Source organism: Artibeus jamaicensis, unplaced genomic scaffold (genome assembly GCF_021234435.1).
Source record: "Artibeus jamaicensis isolate MK-2021 breed Jamaican fruit bat unplaced genomic scaffold, CSHL_Jam_final contig_76, whole genome shotgun sequence".
In the NCBI taxonomy this organism is placed as follows: Eukaryota; Metazoa; Chordata; class Mammalia; order Chiroptera; family Phyllostomidae; genus Artibeus; species Artibeus jamaicensis.
Genome location: NW_026521954.1, coordinates 12540836 through 12561645, shown reverse-complemented (window position 1 = coordinate 12561645; position 20810 = coordinate 12540836). Strand labels below are relative to the sequence as shown.

General features: G+C 37.9%; 1 protein-coding gene across 6 annotated transcripts in view; it reads left to right on the top strand.

Annotated features, from left to right (window-relative positions):
• The window catches only part of RBPJ (recombination signal binding protein for immunoglobulin kappa J region), a 220256-nt gene that overhangs the window by 188124 nt on the left and 11322 nt on the right, over positions 1–20810 (top strand). For all 6 annotated transcript variants that reach the window (XM_053672325.1, XM_053672324.1, XM_037156729.2 and 3 more), the window contains 5 exons: positions 5534–5699; positions 10891–11065; positions 14564–14701; positions 14856–14968; positions 19525–19665. In XM_053672325.1, coding sequence (XP_053528300.1) covers positions 5534–5699; positions 10891–11065; positions 14564–14701; positions 14856–14968; positions 19525–19665 — 733 coding nt within the window. The remainder of the gene's footprint in view (positions 1–5533; positions 5700–10890; positions 11066–14563; positions 14702–14855; positions 14969–19524; positions 19666–20810) is intronic.

Genomic DNA, 20810 nt, shown 5'->3' with positions numbered 1-20810 from the left:
AGTCAGGGTGGGTCATACCTTCAGTTCCTGGAACAAAGCTTTTTTTTTTACATGCATTGATTACTAAGCTTGTTAGCTATCACTTAAACTAAAATTTTTGTAACGCTTATGTCTTTTATTAGTACTGCAGAAATGACATATAAATAAGACTGGCCAAAATTAAATTATAACATAAGATCTTCATGATTAGTATTTGTCACAGTATCTTTAAATTTCAGCATTTTTGGTATATGATCATAGACTTTGTTTATTTTTCTGCTTGGTTCCCAGAATTTTCTTGTTGATAATCTCTAGTCTTTGTTTTTCTGACAGCATTTTTGTGTTAAGCATTTCATGGACAAAAAGGCTTGCTTGTGAGGGAAGATGAAAAATTTTTTGGATTGGCTAGGAAGGTACCAAATTAGAGTAGGCAGAGGAAAGAAAACTCAGGTTTGGGTTTTAGGTTGAAAGGAATGGGTGGAATCTTAGAATTTGTGAGATAAGGAAATCTTAGCATATATGAGAGAAGTGAAATATAAGTATATAATTAAATTAATTTAAATGCTAGAAGAAAATTAAGAGTCTCTTAAAGTTCTCTAAGTCTGAGCTCAAAAGAAGTTGAAGCTATGTAATGATAATTCTGTCCTCAAAGAGAATGAAGAAGTAAAAATAGAATTTATAACTCATATTGTCAAGTATTCTTTTTATCTATATTTAAGCTTACTAATTTCTGATTATCTTACTTTACTAGTAGAACTTAATTATCTCATTTAAAATTAAATACTGGGGGAAGTTGATATCTGCAGTTTGGGACAGAAACCGAATCAAGATAGTGGATCCTTTTTTCATGGAGTTGATTCTCAAAATTCTGTTTGTGTTTGTATATATTTTTTAAAATAATGAAACTGAATAAAGTATGCATAGCTGATCATTTGTTTTGTTTTGTTTCTTGTTTTCCAAAGCAAGACAGAACAAGGCAACACCTTCATTGCCTGAGATGTCTCAAATTAGGCAGGCCTTGTGCCTCATAGTGAGTCTGAGGAAGAAACAGTTTTCTAGTCGTCAGTCAGTGAGGCAAGGTTTTGGAAATGCCTTTACAAATGTTTTTAGACCTGAGAATAATCTTGTAAATAGGGATATTATAACCCCATTCTGTGTGTCAGGAAACTCAAAATCAGAGACTTTATGTATGCCCAGGTTCACTTTAATTAGAAATCGATATAGCCAGCATTAGAACTCCTGGTCTATAACTCCAAATTTCTTATTCTTTTTATTTCCCTGATCTTCATAGCCTTCTATTTTGTGTTTTGATTGTTGGTTATCTACAGAAGGGCTTGAGGATGAGTAGGTTAAGACACCTAAAGAATACAAACTTTGTAAGTAAACCTAACTTTGCCTAGAGTTATTCCTCTTACCATCCCCTGAGTGAGACTGGGCGGGGTCTAGTGGAAATGGCATTAGCCGCGTGTTTATTATATTGCTGCCACTGGGGCAGGGCTGCTTTTCTTTCTCTGGGTTTTTGAAGACGCATTTTAGTGCAGTTGGGTTCATTTATTAATTTGGTTTTTCTTTATTTCTGATGACCTGTTTTATTTCTGATGACCTGTTAGGTGCCAGGTACCATGCAAAAGGATCTTCACTGGGAATTTTTAAGTTATGATGTCATTTAATATTATGATTCATAACAGAAGAGAAGAGCTACTCAAAAAAAAAATCACATCTAAGTCCAGATAAGGTTCCTGTTAGTCGCTTCAAAAAGTATTTTAGAGTGGCCATGTATTAGTTTTACAATAGTAAAACTTTTGTGCCTGATTACAAAATTTGTTTGCTTAGCACATCCAGTATCCTATTTCTGTTAGTGGTTAGTTTTACCTTTTCTTTATAGAAAGTCTTCACAGGCTAAAAAATAAACTTTCAAAGAGATTATTTTCATCTAGAGGAAATTTTCCATGAAAGAAACGGGAATGCCATTTAACATTAACATTCTTTCAACTTCGTCAAGGCTAGTGATTCAGCAGCAGTGAAGGTGATGGCCACACTGTGGAGACAACGGTAAAGCCCTTTAGATAGTTAGACTGATTCTGAAGTCGTACTGAATCTGTGTGTTAATTGAGATAACTGTGGTGTGGTATGCAGACAGTTCCTGGTTTTTGTTTTGCTTTTGAATTGAATAATCATCGAAGGGTAATGATTCTGCAAAGATAGTCAGATAATGTAAGTGATGTGCTTGGATTCATCTAACTCATTTTATATATTGGGCTGAATAAAAAGGCTTCTTTGAAGCTGCAAGGTATTTTTCAGATCTTTGAGGGAAAAGTTTCTGAATTCCCTGAAAATAAAGACAGATTGAACTAGGAAATGAATAACATCATAAATGTGTGCATGGCGCCGCCAAGTGGCAGAAAAAAACATTGTCACAGTTGCTTAAATACAGCTAGGGAAAGATTAGAAAATAGAAGTCACACTGTTTCAAAGGATATCCTTTTATAGCAACTGTTAAACTCTGTAAGCTGGCCTCTTTCTTGATGGTCGAACTTTTCACTCACCAAGTGGTAATATTAACCTGTTCAAATCCAAAAAATCTTCTATTTCACACCTTATAAATGTGTGTTTTAACTTTTACTGTTAATTAGGGGGGGTCTTTTTTCTCCTATATCTATGCCTTTAATTTCCTTTTGTGTGTATTCTTTCTCTTTTTTTGTACATATATCTTCTATTTTATTATTACTGAAGTCTGAGGAAATGAAAATTTGATTTGTTTGATGTTTTTAGGGGGGATTGCAATATTAGGATGTTTAAAATGTTTTTAAATGACTCAGCACATTGTAGAACTAAGATTATATTGGGTTTGCTGTTTTTTTGCATCACAGTTTTTTAAAAAATAATTATAGAATTGCTTAAAAAAATAAGACTAGCTCAGTAGGTGAGCAGCAGGTGGGGAGTCTTTTTTGTTTGCTTATTCCATAATTGTGAAAGCACTTTCAGTAAAGAGTCTTGGTCAGTGCTGAGTGATGAAGAATTTCTTGCCTCCTGTGTAATATCATTGCTATTACTTTCATGCCATTTTTATCGTAGTACTTTTGAGAGAACTAGTACTACCCAGTCTTTTACAGTTTTTGCCCTCTTTATGTTCTCCAGATGTGAAAAAGGTACTTTTTGTTGAAAATGCATTGAGATTTGACTGCTGTATTTGGTACACAGTACTACACACAGCTTTTTGAAGTTTATAGCTGGTATACCAATTTACTAAGGAGTGTTATTATCAGTGTACAATACAGTACTAATTAACAGACAGTTTCCAAAACGGATGTCTTCTCAACCTCCTGAGAGTATGCCAGCTAGGTATTTGAGTCTGTGCCATGGTGAGCATTGAGGTGTCAGTCTTAGAGGCCAGGAAGATCCCTGGTGCAGACTTGAGTCCAGCCAACTCCAGAAGTAGCCCACTGCCTCGGCTGTGACCTCTGTGACTGGGCCAGGATGAGAACATGTGTGCAGGCTTGAAAGCTGCTCTGATGGTTTAGGTATATATGAGAGGAGTCCGGGGGCTCCCTCCTTACTCAGCTTGACCTCTACCGGCCTGCTCTGTCTACTTTCCCCCCTGGCTACTCCCCCTCCCCCCCCTTCATCGGTCGTTATTCTCCCCTCCTCCTCTCTATTTCAGTCCCATCGTCTGTTGTTTCCCCACCATTCATTGTATCCTCCCTACTTAGAACCTTCGTACTTGTTCCTCTCTCTGCTCCACAGTCGCAGATGCCCATGGCTATAGGCTGTGACTCAAGGCCACCTTCCTGCAGAAGCCTTCCCTGGCCGCTGGGTCTTCAACACTGAAGTGTCCCCTTCACTTTATTTCTTTTCTTTTTTCTTTGCTTGCTTTCTTCTCAGTACTTATCACCAGCTAACAGACTATTATTTCACCCATTTATCTTTTTTTTTAAATTCTCTTGCTCTTTTTTTTTTTAACCACTATATTTCCAGTGTCCAGTGCAGACTAGGGATGTAATAAATCATTGGGTGAATTAATAATGTCAGATAAACCTGGCTCACTTCTTTTAAATTATATGTAGATTGCCTCTAAAGTAGTCTTTAAAAGTTAAGCAGAAAGTAGATGCCATTATGTATTTTGATTCAGCTCAGTGTCATAGTGCGCACGGAGGGGGAGTGACGCAAGACCTACCCTGGTACCAGAGGGAGTCTGAGGTGTCAGCGTGCGCATGTGCACAGATGCACGTTTGGTTCTTTGCTTAGTCAGCATGTTGTTGGCTTGTGAAGCGTTAAAAAGCATACATTAGTGGCCAGATTTTAAAATTAGGAATTACATAAAAATTTGTGTTCATGCACCTACTGAACAATTGAAGGATGTGACCAACACTGTAGGTCCACGTACCTGGAGCCCAGCAGTGTGGGTGGGTGTGACTCACAGGCTTGCCGTCCCCTGTCGTTTTCTTACCATCAAAGCCACACACTGGTGGCTAATTATCATTGTATTTAAGCTCTCGTTTTTCTTAGAGTGAGTTTAAAAGAATTAAGAATTTTCCTATACTCATAACTATACAAAAAGTGGAAATTACCAAGAAGGGAGGGAACCTTTTTCTTTGGGTAATTAAAGGATATTGTAATTTATTGTACACCTGGTTTACCATTTATATACTCACTTGGCTACTATTTGAGTAGGTATTTGAGTTTTTAGGCCCCTTGATGAGACATTGCATAAATGTTTTAAAGTAGATACAAGTCAGCATGTTTTAATTGAGCAAAAGCAAATTATAACCTACTGAAAGACTGGATTGATGGTCTGAACTATGTAAAATGTAGGGCTTGAGCTAGGCTGTGAAATAGGTATTTTTTAATTGCTAAAGAGAAGATTATAAGGAAGTTATTCTAGGTGGGAAGAATGTGTGGGGGCAGGTTTTTGCGACTAGCAAAACAAAGCTATTGGCAGTTTATGAGTTGAAAGGATACAGTGTGTTTTTTTAGTCATCCACATGCATCCGGTGTTGAGAGTGTAAAATATACGAAGCATAGTAATCAGTAATCATCCATTTTGCTCTTAATTTTACTTAGTTTTACTACTGTTTTGAAAGTTTCTGCTTTGGACATTGGTCAAATTCTATCTTCTAGGTTGATTATCAAATAAAGTGTAATGCAACAATAATGTCATTAATTAATACTACATCAATCTGCATGGACTTCAGTAATTGTAGGTTCTGTGGTGGTGTGTCACGGTTTGTGATATGTCACTGTACATTGGATTTGCTGGCCTCCACTGCCTCAGAATTCTGAGCTCTTTTGAAAATTTTAAAGAGTGATTCCCTGCCCTAAAAAAGTGTCTAGTCCAGCTGACTGCGTAACTCCAATACAGATGAACCTTCACTGAACAGAAGTAGTCATGGTGGACGTCTTGGGTTTCTGTGCCATTGGTCTGCTTATTTGCATTATAAAGGCTTCAGTAGAAGCCAACTAGTGCAGTTTGTATGATTTTGTATTCTTGTATTCAAGACAAGGGAATGCTTTTTTGAATCTTACTGCATTGTTTCTGTTTTGATTGATGTTCCAGGTTTTTTTGCCCACCTCCTTGTGTGTATCTTATGGGCAGTGGATGGAAGAAAAAAAAAGAACAAATGGAGCGGGATGGTTGTTCTGAACAAGAGTCTCAACCGTGTGCATTTATTGGAATAGGAAATAGTGACCAAGAAATGCAACAGCTGAACTTGGAAGGAAAGGTAAAGGAAGGCTCTGTCGATGTCCTCATAAAGGGCACCATAGAACCTCAGTGTAGTTTTCTTACGTGCATTTGTGGTGATGTTTTTTCTCTGCTATGGCTATTGGTAGCAATTTTTTGAATACATAAATCAGAACCAGAAATAAACTTTTCAAATGGCTTCTGTCTAGTCATGATTCATGGAGCTAAAGCTGTTGACATCTCACAGTGGTGCATAGTAAGCCTGCTGCAGCTTGCTAGCAGGAGCTAGCAGTTTTAACAGGCTGCGAATCAGATTACCATTGGCAGTAATAAATGGAGGAGGCTAATTGCTCACCTCACAAGAGTGCGATGCTCAAATAATGATAAATACATAGTTCAATAATATTTTACTCTCTTAATCTTGCTCTGATGCTAGAAGCAGAGTGGTACAGACATATTCTTAGGAGCATTTACCTGGGTTATGAAGACCCTAAATGTTCTCCCTAGCCTCTGTGTGGAGCAGAACTGTGCTGTAGGGAAGCACAGTCACAACTAACTTTACTCAAACCTTTAAGGGATTTTCTTTGATTGATTTTCTAGGGAATGAAATTTATGCATTAGTTTTATTAAGTGTATTTTATAAATTTAGAAAGCATTTATTTCAATCTGTACCTTTGTTATTCAAAAAGCTCTTTATCGACTTAACATTTAATTTGTTTCCCCTTGATATTAAAATTTGAGAAATGGTTAGTTCTGATCCCAGTGACTACATAAGTGTCTTTTAGAATAGCGCATAAAAAGCGATTTTCCATTCAGGACATCTTTGTTGAATGTCTTAGTGTTTCCTGTGTTACAGTCAACACTGGGGGTGGGACTGGAGGGCAGTATTTGAGAGTAGTGAGCTAGGGGACCTGGTCTCTTAATTTTACTGCTAATGAGCACTAAGAAGCCTTAATACCAACCTTTTTCAAATTTGAGTATTTTTTTAAAGATTTTATTTGTTCATTTCTAGAGAGGGGGAAAGTGGGGGAGAGAAACATTGACGTGTGGTTGCCTCTTTCCCGCCCCCAACCAGGGACCTGGCCCACAACCCAGGCAATGCGTCCTGACTGGGAATGGAACTAGCAACCTCTCAGTTCACAGACCAGCACTCAACCCACTGCTTCAACTTTTTGCTTCAACTTCTACTATTCTCTTTTTTCCCTAAGCCCTAGAAATTTGCAGAAGAGGAAAAAGAGTACCTAAGGTCTCAAGTGTTAATAGTGTTTTAAAAACCTATTAGGGTAGCACAATGCCTGTAAGCCAAAGTTATATGCTAATATATAGTTTGAATGAAAAATGCAACTAGAGCAATAAGCCTTCTTGACAGTCAGCAGATGGTATTCCAGATGGAAAGAACATAATCATGTGCTTGGGGCATAAAGGCCTAAGAACATGGTATGTTTGGGCCCAGGAAGGAAAGATGGCCCGAGCAGTAGGATGCTGAGCTTCAGAAAGAGACACTTGGCTTCTGTCTGTCTCACATAACCTCCATTCATTTAAGGTAATACTGTTTTGTTCAACAGTCTACTCATTGAATGGTACGATTTGTCATTATTGAAAAAAGAAGGGATATTTTACATTATTGGGTATTTGTATTTTATATTCATTACAACAGAGCTCTAGTATATGTGGCCTTTATTTTTATTTTTTTGAAAATTTTATTTATTTTTAGAAAGACGGAAAGAGAAAAAAAGGAGAGAAACATCACTGCATGGTTGCCTCTCATGTGCCCCCCACTGGGGACCTGGCCTGCAACCCAGGCATGTGCCCCAACTGGGAATGGAATCGGCTACCCTTTGGTTCACAGGCCTGCACTCAGTCCACTGAGCCATACCAGCCAGGGCTATATAGCCTTTTATTTTTAAAAAGGTCATGACATTTGACCATATTTTAGATCTGAGAGTTCATTTAATGATGTTATTAATTTGTTAAATATTTATTGCCTTAATTTCACATCTTGCATAGTTTGAGCTAGGTACGCTATACAACATATACAATAAATTACTTAATAGCATGCTTATGTTTTTCCTAACTTTAAAAATTATATTCTCCTATACCTCTCAGTACCTTTGTTTCGTTTCTATAATTCAAAATTTGTCATTTAAATACTTCCATAGACCTGGTTTCTTGGAGTTTCTCCCCCATCCCCCATTTCAGGGCAGATATTTGAGTCATTTTTAATTAAGTTAAACTGTTCATTATTTAGAGGAAAGTTTATTATTTGCCCTTTTCTAGAATTTTGTTACCTCTAAATTTAGCCTTTTGGTATGATGGAACAAACAGATGTAACTTTTGTTTTTATTTACACTTTCTTAAAGCCATAGTACTTTTTTGAGTCAGTGGCTTCTCTTTTTTTCTCTTAGGGAATTTAACTAGTTTGTAGTCAGTGGCCTTATATTTCTTTTCATAATAATAGTTCTAATAAAATTATCTCAGGTATGATTTTGTGTGTGTGTGTGTGTAGACTGAGACTGCCTACTTTGGTAATTAGCAATATATTTCCTTTCTTTCCAAGGAGACACATGTCTGTTTGCTTTTTCAAAACAAAATGAAGCCCTTTAATCTCTACGCTTTTTTCTTTTCCTGTTTGCCAGTCTGTCTTATCATTTTTGCTGAGTTTCATTATTTTCTCTTTTTTGAAACTGATCATATCTGTTAAGGTTAACACTCAAATTAATGATCTTAACATTAAAAATTTTCCCATTTGAATGTAATTGCCTTCATTTAGATACATATTTCATTTTTGTTCCCTGTGATTGCTTTAGTGTGTTGATACCTATTTTCCTAGGCTTTGTCTTATGTTGCAGAACAATTCTGTATGTCTGGGCATAATTTGACCATCAGTGCTTTTTAACATACCCAAGACTCCTGTCACAGTCCCTGTGAATGCTTGGAGATCCTTGGGTGAGAGGGTCTGTGTGAATGCAGAGTACTCTTGTTTTCATTTATTTTTTAGTACTATGATTAGCTCTATTTTATTTTGCTTTCTGCAGAACAAAGTCTCTCAAAACTTATACTTTGGGATTTTTTAAAACTTAATTGAGCATAAAATACTCAAGATGGCATCTAAATTTACTTATGTAATTTGCTATTGAGAAATAAAAGGAACTGTAGCATTATTTTTGTTCTACTAAAATTGCCTGTGAGTAAAATTTAAAGATTGAAGAGCGTATTAGCTTATTTCTTTTTTTAATTAATTTTTTTTATTGATTATGCCATTACAGTTGTTCTATTCCCCCCACATTCCCCTCCACCCTACCCCCCGTCCCCACCATTACCCCCCTTTAGTTTATGACCATGTGTCTCAAGTTCTTTAGATTTTATATTTCCCATACTATTTTTGCCCCCCCATCTATTTTCTATCTACTGTCTATGCTACTTATTTTCTGTACCTTCGCCCCCCTTCTCCTCCTCCCACTCCTCTGTTGCTAACCCTCCTTAAGATCTTCATTTGTGCCATTTGTCCAGCTTTTTAAAAGACACACTGAAGTAGTCAAAGCACCTTGTTTAGCCTAATTTTAAAGTAGAGAATTGATCTTTGAAAAAATATAATTCAGATACTTTAAATACTTAACCTGGGTTTGAGTATCTTTTACCCAGTCTGAGGAAAGAGATTAATAATTTGTTCCCCTAATTCACAGAGGTTGGGGGAAGAGGAAGGATCTTAGAATTCTCATATATACTTGAAATAGTAGCATTTTCAAGTGTTTTCACTGTTTTGCAAATGCTATAACCCTTTAATACTATATTTTTAATTACCAGAGTTTATTTTTTGGTAAACCGACATAATATTCTTGTTATGTTCAATTTTTTATTATCTCTTTTTTAAAGATTTTATTTATTTTTAGAAAGAGGTGAAAGGAAGGAGAAAGAGAAGGAGAGAAACATTAGTGTGCAGTTGCCTCTTGAGTTCCCCCTACTGGAGACTTGGACTGCAACCCAGGCATGTGCCCTGACTAGGAATGGAACCGGCAACCTGTTGGTTCTCAGGCCCATGCTCAATCCACTGAGCTATACCAGCCAGAGCCAGTATCTTTAAATTCAGTTCTTTTGTTGATACAATATGAATTATCCCACTGTGCAAGGTTAACAATTTTGAAAGAAGAGTCCTCTAAAATATACTCATACAGCCCTTTCTGGCTTAAGATAATTTATAATCATCCAGTTGGTACTGGCGTTCTTTTTCTTCTTAGTCTTATAGATAGGTGGGTTACTCTAGTGTTCACATGGTATGTACTGTTTTGGGAAGGACCACTGCTAAAATTTTTTACATAATTTCATTAAATTTTGATAGCCTTATTTGTATGTTTCTTTGTAGAAAGTCATAGGTTGTTTTAGCTATAAAATTCTATTTTTAAAAATTACTACTAATATCGATAATTCTGTGATACAGACATATGAGGGGGGAAATGGAATTATCTTCTGGAGGGAGGGCCCCTTGTAGTACAAGCTTTCCCCCGCTGGGTGAGTGTTCTAGGAACCCATCTGTATCCATGTGTGGCGTTGTTGTGAGAAGCTGCATTCGGCTTCAGTCAAAAAAAAATTTTTTTTAAGACTCTTTCATGGTGTTTGCCTATTTCATGATGTGATATACAAGTGCACCTGCCCACACCACACTGATTGTTCAGTTTTTGACCTCCCTGTTCACCCAGTCTCACCCCGAGCAACTTTTTTGTTTGTTTGTTTCTGGGGATGAAAAAGTCCTCAAAGGGAAACATTTTGCCAATGTGAAAAAGGCAAAACAAAAAAAAAAATGGCAGGAGCACTAAATAAAAGGCATCAAAATTGACGAGTTCAGAAACTGTTCTGAGCAGTGGGAAAAAACATATCAGCCTCAAGTGGAGAGTATTTTGAAGGTGACTGAAGTTTAAACATCTGAGAATAAATACACACTTTTTTATAAATAAATTTTATTTTTGGGGGGTGTCCCCCTCGTAGAGCAGTATAAAATAAAAGGGTATAAAAAGAAAAGGTAAAATGGTTCACAAAGTTAGTATTTTATAGACTTGATTAGGGAGACTATACTGTGTCTTCAGAGGTTAATTTCAGTAATTTTTATAATTGGTTTTATTCAGCTTCTCATTGAAATTATTGCATTTAAGCCTGATCATACCTAGTCGTGGCCATAGAGTTAGCTGTAGGTACATACAAGGTTTTGGTGATATTATATCTTTCTTTTTCTTTCACAGAACTATTGCACAGCCAAAACATTGTACATATCTGATTCAGACAAGAGAAAGCATTTCATGTTGTCTGTAAAGATGTTCTATGGCAACAGTGATGACATTGGTGTGTTCCTCAGCAAGCGGATAAAAGTCATCTCCAAACCATCCAAAAAGAAGCAGTCATTGAAAAATGCTGACTGTATGTATATTTCAGTTTTCTTTTTGTCCCCAACTCCCACCATGAGTTTAGATAAATCTAACTATTTTTAAGTGAAAAATTGCTTTTTGATAGCCAATTCTTTCTGTACTAATATTTTGTGGTCCTCACTTTATCTGAAAAATGTCACATTCATTAATTATTGCTGCTTTATTATCTTTTTTTTAATTGAAAATAGACAATTAATACCAGGTCTAAGGTGTGGTTCTCAACTAGTGTTCATTCCTCACAGCTCCCCAGGGGCATTTAGAAACATAGGAGGTTTTTTCCCCCCTTTTGCTGTCACAGTGATTGGAGGTAGTGATGTTAGCATTGATTGTCTTAGGCCAAAGTAGTCCCCATTCCACAAAGAATTGCTTTAGTGAGAATGTCAAAAGCACTGTTTTGAGAAACACTTGTTATATATCAAATGGGCTTTGGAAGACAGTCTTGAGAACATACACAAAATTTTTAACGTGGTTGCTGTGGCAGAGATTGCTGTTTCATCAGCAGATTTGTAGATTCTCAAAGATGAATGCTATCTGTTTGAATTAAACATTTCAACCCCCACTCCACCTGTTTTTCTTTTTTTATTTCACCTTTTTACTGTGGAAACTTTCAAACTTAGTAAAGGGGAGGAAGTAGGGTCAGGTGACCATCCACCAGCTGGAATATTTTCATGTATAGATATATCTCAGGCATTCTGTCCTTTCAACTACCATTTTTGTAGTAGTGACTTTCTGACAAATTTCTTTTTAAACATTGTTATACAGTAACAGAGTTGACAATTCTTTGATGTCATCTGAAAGGTAATCCATGTACATGCAGATTTATCACATTGTATCAGAAATAGTTTTACAGTTGTGTTTTTGTTGGTTTTTAACTACTGACTTACTCAAAACTGGATCCAAACAAGGACCATGCATTTTAATTGGTGTAGTTTCTTCTCTCCCCTTCTAGCCTTTTATTTCTTATCAGTTATTTGCTGAAAAAGAGGTCATTTTTTCCTGTGGAATTTACATAGTCTGGATCTGGCTGATTACGTGTTTCTCTCTCTTGTGTTTTACATAAACTGGTGATTAGACCTCAAGACTTTTATTTTAGATTTAGCTGGTCTTACATCTATTATTCCTTTTGAAGCACAAGTCATATAACATCTGATCACCCTACTTCTTGTCATGTTAAGATTGATCAAATCATGTTGTTAGCCCAATCCATCCATTATAAAGTTTCTGAGCAATCAGTGTAATGGTTGTAGTAGTGTAGTCATTGATGAGCAAATATTTCCTCCAGGGCAGCAAAGTGATTATTTTTCTAATTCTTTTATTAATAATTTCTGTATTTGTTAGCTTTTTGCTTCAAATACAGTAAAGACAAGATAAATGCTTATTTCCTAATTTGCAGAATAAAAATAATATTCTTTGAAAGTGACCAGTGAGGTTTTAGGACTTTTGTTTACTTGCTCTTATTTTGTTTTTGTTTTATTATGAACTTACAGGTTTTTATGTACTATTGGGTGGTTTTTAGTTCACTCAATCATTGTTGTTATGATTTATTTTACAAAAATGTTCAAACATGCTGAAGTAGACAATTACATAATGAAATAAAACCTGTGTTCTAACTTCAACAGTAATCTTTACTTTATTCTATACCCCTCTCACACTCCGACTTTTCTCTATCCTCATTTTAGTTTGATGCAAATCCAGAATATAATATTATCTGTAAATATTTCTCTCTGTGAAACATAGGGTCTCTTATTTTTTAATACAATCACAATAACATGATTACATGAAAACAAACATGTTATAAAGTAACTATAAAAAAATAAAATTCAAATATCTAGTCAGTGTGAAAAAAATTTTAATTGTCTGAAATGTCATCATTTAGCCCTTTGTTTGAATCAAAATTTAAATAAGGTCCATGTTTTGACATGTCCTTGAGTGTTTTTAATCTCTGGGTTCCCTTTCCATCCCTCTCCATCTCTCTCTCTCTCTCTCTCTCTCTCTCTCTCTCTCTCTCTCTCTCTCTGTTCTCTCCTTGTAATTAGCCATGGGAGCTTTCCACAGACTGGATTTTGCTAATTTCATTTCCTTTGTGCAGTTAAATGTATTTTCTGCAAATGGATGGTGCTAAAGAGAAAGAGAGCTTGACACTAGTTAAGGGTAGTGATAACAGATTTTATTCAGTGCTGTTGCAGCGGGAAAGAGACTTCAGTGAACCATTGAGCTCAATTCCAAATACAACAAGGACAAATGGGGATCTATAGGCAAGGAACAGAGTCCAGGATGGTGGGGCAGTAGATGGAAATTACTAAGAGGAGACACAAAGGGTGGCGGATCTTTGACAAACCAGTCTAACAGAATGCTTGCTAAGGGCAGGCCTAGGATATCAGATATAAAGGTTAGGGGAGGGGAAGTGAGGAACTCGATGAGATAAAAGAGTGGCAGGATGGTTTAAGCAGGATTCCTGCAGTAACTGGGCCAGTCACAGGGCCCGAGGAAGAGACCTAGTGGAAAGGGCCCGGAGCGGCCTGTGTAAAGTTTGGTCCAGGAAAGGACTTAGGTCAGCAGTCAGTTTAGAAGGCCAATCAGAGTTGAGTTTTTGTTCTTTGGTTCTTCTTTTGTTGCTGGAGGGCAAGGCTCTCCTTGTAGTGGCGAAGTGTTCTTGCTTCAGGAAGTATATGATGTCACTGAACACCAAATGGTGTTCAGGCCATTTCTAATTCAAATTACAGGATTTGATTTAACCTCTTCAGCTTTGTATTCCTATTGACCATACGTTTCTTGATGCCAGAGAACATATTTTACTTTCAGAATATCTCCTGTTTACATACATGAGGCTTTTTTTCAATTCATGCAATGCTATAGACTTAAAAGTACTTAAAAGAAGTCAGAATCTCTAAAAATCACAATATCCAGAGGCAGTTGTCATCAACTTTGGGAAACATCCTTGTACACACCTCCCTGTGAATGTGTTCCACGGGATTGGATATGAGCACATGGAGACACACATGCAGTTCCGGGAAAAAATATGTATACACACATTTACCTAGTGGAACCATACATGCCAAGTATTTTATAGTCTGCTTTTCCATTCATTGATATTCCAGGAAGATAACTATTATCAGTGCATTTAGATACACTATTTAGATAGGTAATAGATACTGTGATTTATTTAATCCATTTCCACTGTTGGACATTCATTATTTTAAAACAACATCCCTGTAATGAACAGCACTGCATTGAACGTGCTGTGGGTTTTCATTTAAACATTATTCTTACGGGCATATTTTCTGTCTTTACCTTGACTTGGGGGGAGGGGTATCGTCTGTATTCTTTGGAGGGTTAAAAATGTGTCCAAAGAATGTTAAAGTATAATATTAATTTAAAATAATATAAATATTAAATTATAATGAAGAACAGTCTAACTTGCCAGGTACCGGGCCCTTATTTCTCCACCCTCCCTCCAGTCACGTAAACAGGGGCTGTTTTTTCTCTGCAGTATGCATTGCCTCTGGAACAAAGGTTGCTCTGTTTAATCGACTCCGATCCCAGACAGTCAGTACCAGATACTTGCATGTAGAAGGAGGTAATTTCCATGCCAGTTCTCAGCAGTGGGGAGCATTTTACATTCATCTCTGTGAGTATAAAAACGTGCATTTGATGTTACTTATGTGAAATTGTTAAATTCTTTTTGATAACAAGATGTGTGGATACGTTAAGTTTTGTGGTTTCCCTGAGCAGATTGGTGACTTTGAAAAGATAATTTGATCCCTTTTTTCACTCTACCGCAGTGGATGATGATGAGTCAGAAGGAGAAGAATTCACGGTTCGGGATGGCTATATCCACTATGGACAGACAGTCAAACTCGTGTGCTCAGTCACTGGCATGGCGCTCCCGCGACTGGTATGGCTCCACTTTTGCTTTAGTAATATGTATAATAAAAATAAGAAAATAGAAAAGCCGCAGCATTCAAGTGAAAAATATACCTGAAGCTCATACTTCTCATTTTAAAAAGAGATATCAATAATCACTGCTATTTATAATTGGCAGGTATACCCGATTTTATGTTTAAAGTGCTTTAAGGCAATTAGCCAATTTTTATGAATGGATTCTTCTTTTTCTTTTTCTTTCAAATTATAACAATGTATATTTAGAAAGTCAGAGAGGTAGAAAAGGTGAGTCAGCTGGGCCGCAAGTGCTTGGGAAACCAGTCACAGAGGTGGAAGAGGGGCTTTTGAGCTTAGAAAAAAGAAAGGCAGAGAGAACATCCGGAGGCGAGGAAAGGTGCAGGCCTGATCCAGAGTGAGGAAGGCCACCAAGAATGACTTCTTGATGACTTCCTCTTACCCTATCTCCAGTAAGTTTTTGGTGGTTATTTTTTTCCTTTTTGGTTGTATATCTGAACTTGTTCGATAGAGGACACTATAAAATTATACTGTGATTCCTTTTTCTCCCCCCCCCCCCCCGGATTTTATTTATTCATTTTAAGAGACAGGAGAAGAGAGGGAGAGAAACACCAATGTGTGGTTGCTCCTGCTCGCTCCCCACTGGGGACCTGGCCTGCAACCCAGACTGTGCCCTGACTGGAAATCGAACCCATGAACCTTTGGTTCCCAGGCTGGTTCTCAGTCCTCTGAGCCACACCAGACAGGGCACATGGTGATTTCTTAATGTAGACAACACTGTATTCATTTTTTGTTGTACCTGCTGCATAACATAGGACCAGATTTTCAAAAACAAATTCATACTTCTTTAGGAATATAAGTATAATTTTTACCCATTTACTCACAAAAAGAAAGATTTATTAAAAATAAAATTGATATTTCTTACTCTGGGAGGAAGGCATATTAAGCTTTTTGTTACGAGGGAGATCATGAAACTGTAAAAACTGCTTTTCTTACCAAAATGAAAGCAAAGGCGCCTTATACTCCCTCCCACATACCCTCGTTTTCTGAAACAGACTGCAGCTATAGCAAAGATGGAAGGGACTTCCGAGTAAATTGGATTCATGGTCCGGTTCTGGGGTTGGGTGAATGGAAGAACTTTTAGTATTACTGTTCCCGAATATGCTTTATATTTATCTCTGGGGAAATATTGCATTGGTTTATATTTTGGGGGGATATTTCAGCAGGGCTGGGTCTATACTTAATCTAAGTAAATGCTACATTTCTTTTTGTTGTTTTATAAAAATTTTTCTATGTTATGGTTTTACTAGGTGTTTTTATTTCCCATTCCAACTTAATAAGCTAAAAGAAGTATTAATATTAATTTATAAAACCTTAAAACCGAGGCAAATTATAATAAAAAGGGTAAAGGTGGGGAGAGAAGGATGTAAAAAACTGGAAAGACACAGACGAAAAACCAAACCAAGTAAACATTTACGGAAGTTTCTTTCATTTACTGTGTGTCACTCTAGTTCAAGGGTAATGTTTATTTGCTTCGTCATTTAAATGCCAAATGATGCATTTAGTTAGACAAGTGATAGTGGACGTTCTTGGCTTCTTTATTGGTGAGAGCCAACTTATTCAGCAGTGTCCGTATTCAGAGAGTTAGTGTGGGGAACAAGACTGAACCAATGTGGCCCATGTCCTCACTGTGCTTGTTAGTACCGGCTGGCACGGAAACAGCGCAGCACACCGACAACAGTGCTGCAGACGGGTCCCCACTCCTGCCTGGTGGGAGGTGCAGGAGTGAGGGCCAGGAGACTGACAGGGAGCTTTAGACTTAACATCATTCAAAACTCAGTTCTTTAAAATCCTCGTTCAATTTAAATACAGCTTTAAGACTTTAATGTTGAATTGAAACATTTTGCTTAAGTTTATTTAATCTTCTGAACTTGGAAGCTTTAATTATTAAAAATGTATTGATTCTTATAATCTCAAAAATTACTGGTAGTGTAAGTAGAATGACAAATATTCTGACTAATAAACTGCAAAGCTAAAAATGTAACATGAAGAATGTTAACTTAAAGGTTGGGACTTTTTAATAGTTGTGGCTTAGCTGAAGAGAAATTTTTTAATGTAAGTGATGTGTGAATCAAGTGATGAAAGTCACCCTGGCTGGTGTGGCTCTGTGGATTGAACGCTGGCCTGCAAACAAAAGGGTCAACAGTTCGATTCCCAGTCAGGGCATGTGCCTAGGTTGTGGGCCAGGCCCCTGGTAGAGGGCACATAAGGGGCAGCCACACAGTGATATTTCTCTCCCTCTCTTTCTCCTTCCCCTCTGTCTAAAAAATAAAATATTTTAAAAAATGATGAAAGTCTATAGTATCACATAATATTAATGGCACTGTTCTAACTAGTTATACATATACTGATTCATTTAACACAAAACTCTTTGAGAAGTTCACTGTGCAGAGAAGTATTAGACTCCTATATGCAGACATGCATTATACAAATAATCCTGGACCTTCTTTGTGCCAGGTGAGCAAGACAGACTTCCTGGCCTCATGGAGCTTGCATTTTGATAGGGAGATAGAAAAAAAAAATCAGCTAAAGAAATACCCAAGTAATGTACTAAAAGGTTAATGTAAGTAACATAAAGGCAGATTTTAAAAGGATAAAGGGCTAGAAATTGGGAAAGTGTTTTAGAGTAATCAGAGAAGTCTTTTTGAAATGGGGATATTCGACCAGAGACCAGTAATAAGTTGGGAACCCACAAACTGGCAGGGGCATTTCAGGCAGACAGAACCCAGGCGAAAGGAACCTAAGAAGCCAGGAATGTGTGAGGACCAGTAAGGGAGCTGTTGCGGCTAGAGCGGAAGAGGGATGGAGGCAGCCCGCTCCAGGAAACGAGGCTCTGAGGGGAGCCACAGGCAGTGCCTTGTCAGTTCTTCTCTGTATCCAGTGGAAGGACTTTATGTTATTTGTGTACGAGAGGAGGCCACCGGAGAGTTGGGAGGGGGAATGGTGGCTGCTTCAGGTACAGAAGGTTAATTCTGGTTGCTCGGTGGAGGGAGCATAGGGGTATAACGGTGGAAACGGAGATGCAGGTGGGTGGGCCTTTGTCGCGACTCAGATGGGAGTTGATGATGGAGCGCCTTGGACTGGGATTGTAATGCTCAGGTGATGAGCGGTGGCTGATTCATTTGAAAGTAGACCTAACAGAATTGGTTGGCAGATCGGATGACTGGGTGTGAGAGAAAACAAGGAGTCAAGTATGACTTCGGGGTTTTTGCATTGAGTGAATGGTGGTGCTATTTATTGAGCTGGGGGTTTGGGGAGATTTATGTTTAGAAGAAAATAAAAAATTCTGGTTTTGATTAAGATTGAGATAGCCTACTAGGCATCTTAAGCAGAACTGTTAACTAGGTAGTTAAATATACAAGTTGAGTGCTGGAGAGAGACTAGGGCTGGAGATGTAAATTTAGGAGTTGCCAGTCTCAAAATAGTTTAGGCACTGAAGTATGGGGAGGGGAGCGAGGGTGTGAGGACTCTGCTCTGGGGCCCTGCACCGGCCAGTTAGAGCAGCGGCCTCATAAAGGAGACTGTCGGCATCCAGTGCTTCTGGGAGCGCTAGTAAGATGTGCCCCTTGGGATTTGTGGCTGGAGTGCTCCGCAGCCTTGACATGAGCCATTAGAGTGGAGACTTCAAGACAGTAGTCTGGAAGGGTTTCAGGGGGTTGGGTGCTGAGGAAAGAGTTTTCTATAATGAGGAAAAGCGAAAGGGGGTAGTGAGAGGGGTGCACAGGGACATGTAGGTCAAGGAAGGACTTACTTTTGATTTTAAATGAGAAATAGTTCTGACCTGCCTGTGCTGTTGAGAGTGATCTTCATAATCATCAGGCACTTAGTGATTCCTTCTACGTGACAAGCGACAGCTAAGGTTTGATAGGTTCCAGATATCCAAAAGTGTTTTGTGGTGTGTTTGGACTATAATCTTGTGGAGCATAATGGAAAGAGTCCAGACTGGACAGACAGGCAGCCCTGGAATCACATTATGATTCTTCAGCTACTAAGCAGGTGATTTGAGGAACTTACTTGACCTTTCCGAGCCCATTTCTAATCTGTAAAAGGGTAAATATATATATATTTATATATATATATATATATATATTAGATACTATACTGACTACTACACCCACAGAGCCTTTACAAGTCGTTTTTTCTTTGATAGTAGACCATATTTTACTTTATTGATTTTCATTTTTTTATCATTGCACTTTATTGGAAAGGTCAGAGAACCCTAGATGAATGGCACGCCTGTTAAAGTTTGAAAAGCGATGGTCTAGGAAATAGGTGCCTGCCCTGCATTTTAGGTGTGCGTGGAAGAAGGTGACAGGCTAGGGGTCTGAAAGTGTTTTTTATACCTGCCTTGCTGTGTGTAAATGTGTGACTGGGTTTGTGACAAATAACAGAGTATTATCATGTGGCTTATTCTCTCTGGGTACGCTGGAAAGTACACCTAATGAAAACTCTCCATGTGCGATGACTTTTTCCTCTTCGATTGTTGAAATACAGATAATTAGAAAAGTCGATAAGCAGACTGCATTACTGGATGCCGACGATCCTGTGTCACAACTCCATAAATGTGCATTTTACCTTAAGGATACAGAAAGAATGTACTTGTGCCTTTCTCAAGAAAGAATAATCCAGTTTCAGGTAAGTTTTTAAATTACCAGCGAAATCTAAAATGTATGTTAGGTTAATGGCATGCACAAACATGAAACTCTTGTTTAATGTTAATTGTATCTAAATATATGAGGTTGTGTTCAGATATTTATCTCAAGTCCAAGGGTCCTTAACCCACATAGTGTTCCGACGTGGTGGTCATCCTACCTTAGGAAATAACTCAGAACTCTTGGAAATGTTCTCAGAGAAACAATTAGCATCCAGTTCTGGGGGACACAGAGCCATGCAGATTGTCCAGAAGCAGGCGTTGGGTGTTCAGTGCATCCCTGAAGTTTTGTGCACACTCCGTGTATGGGCACATGCATGTTTAGGGGGAGGGTCCCTCATTCTCATCAGCTTTATATTGGGGTGTCCAGGATAGTAATGACACATTTCAAGAGCTAATTTTTTACTACCTTTACTCAGAAGTCTTTTGTGAGGGCATTTATGACGTGGGCAACTTACTTATTAATAGGAGAGACTTTCACCTGAAACGTGTTTGTAAGCATCTGGAGACCTGCCTCAGAGATATGGCCACACACAGCTGTCTCCGCAGCCTGGCATTGATGGGCTGGTCTAGGGGTTTAAGGTAGAGGTGGGGGGATTGTTTGTTCACATCTTGGTCGCTTGTGCAGAAAGAGTTTTAAACAGTGAGTTATATCACAGGTACTGACCTTTTATGTTTTTATTTATTTGGGGGGGTGGTAAATCTCTTTCTTTCGTTTCTAAGAAGTCAAGCTCCAGCTTGAAGAGAAACTTTTGCCTTTACCCTTGGATTAAATTTTTCCAGTAAATGGATTCTTCTTCAGGATCATATAACAATTGCTTATTGAATAGCAACATGACAAGACCACAGTTGTAGAAAAATTGCAGCAAAACAGTAAAGAGGAGCAAACTGAGGGAAGCCCTTGGTGTCAGGGTGACTCATGGAAGAGACAGTCCGACAGAGCCTAGCAGGGAATAAAACCTTTGCCGTCTGCCATTTGTAACAGAGAAGGAGGAGGTGACCTGACACAGGGCGGGAGGGAAGAACTGGAACGGAATCCCGTTTTAGTTCCAGACTGAGAGCTGTGTAGCATTTAAAAATAGTCCTAAAGTAACTTTTACCTGCAAAATCATAACCTTAAGAATCTATT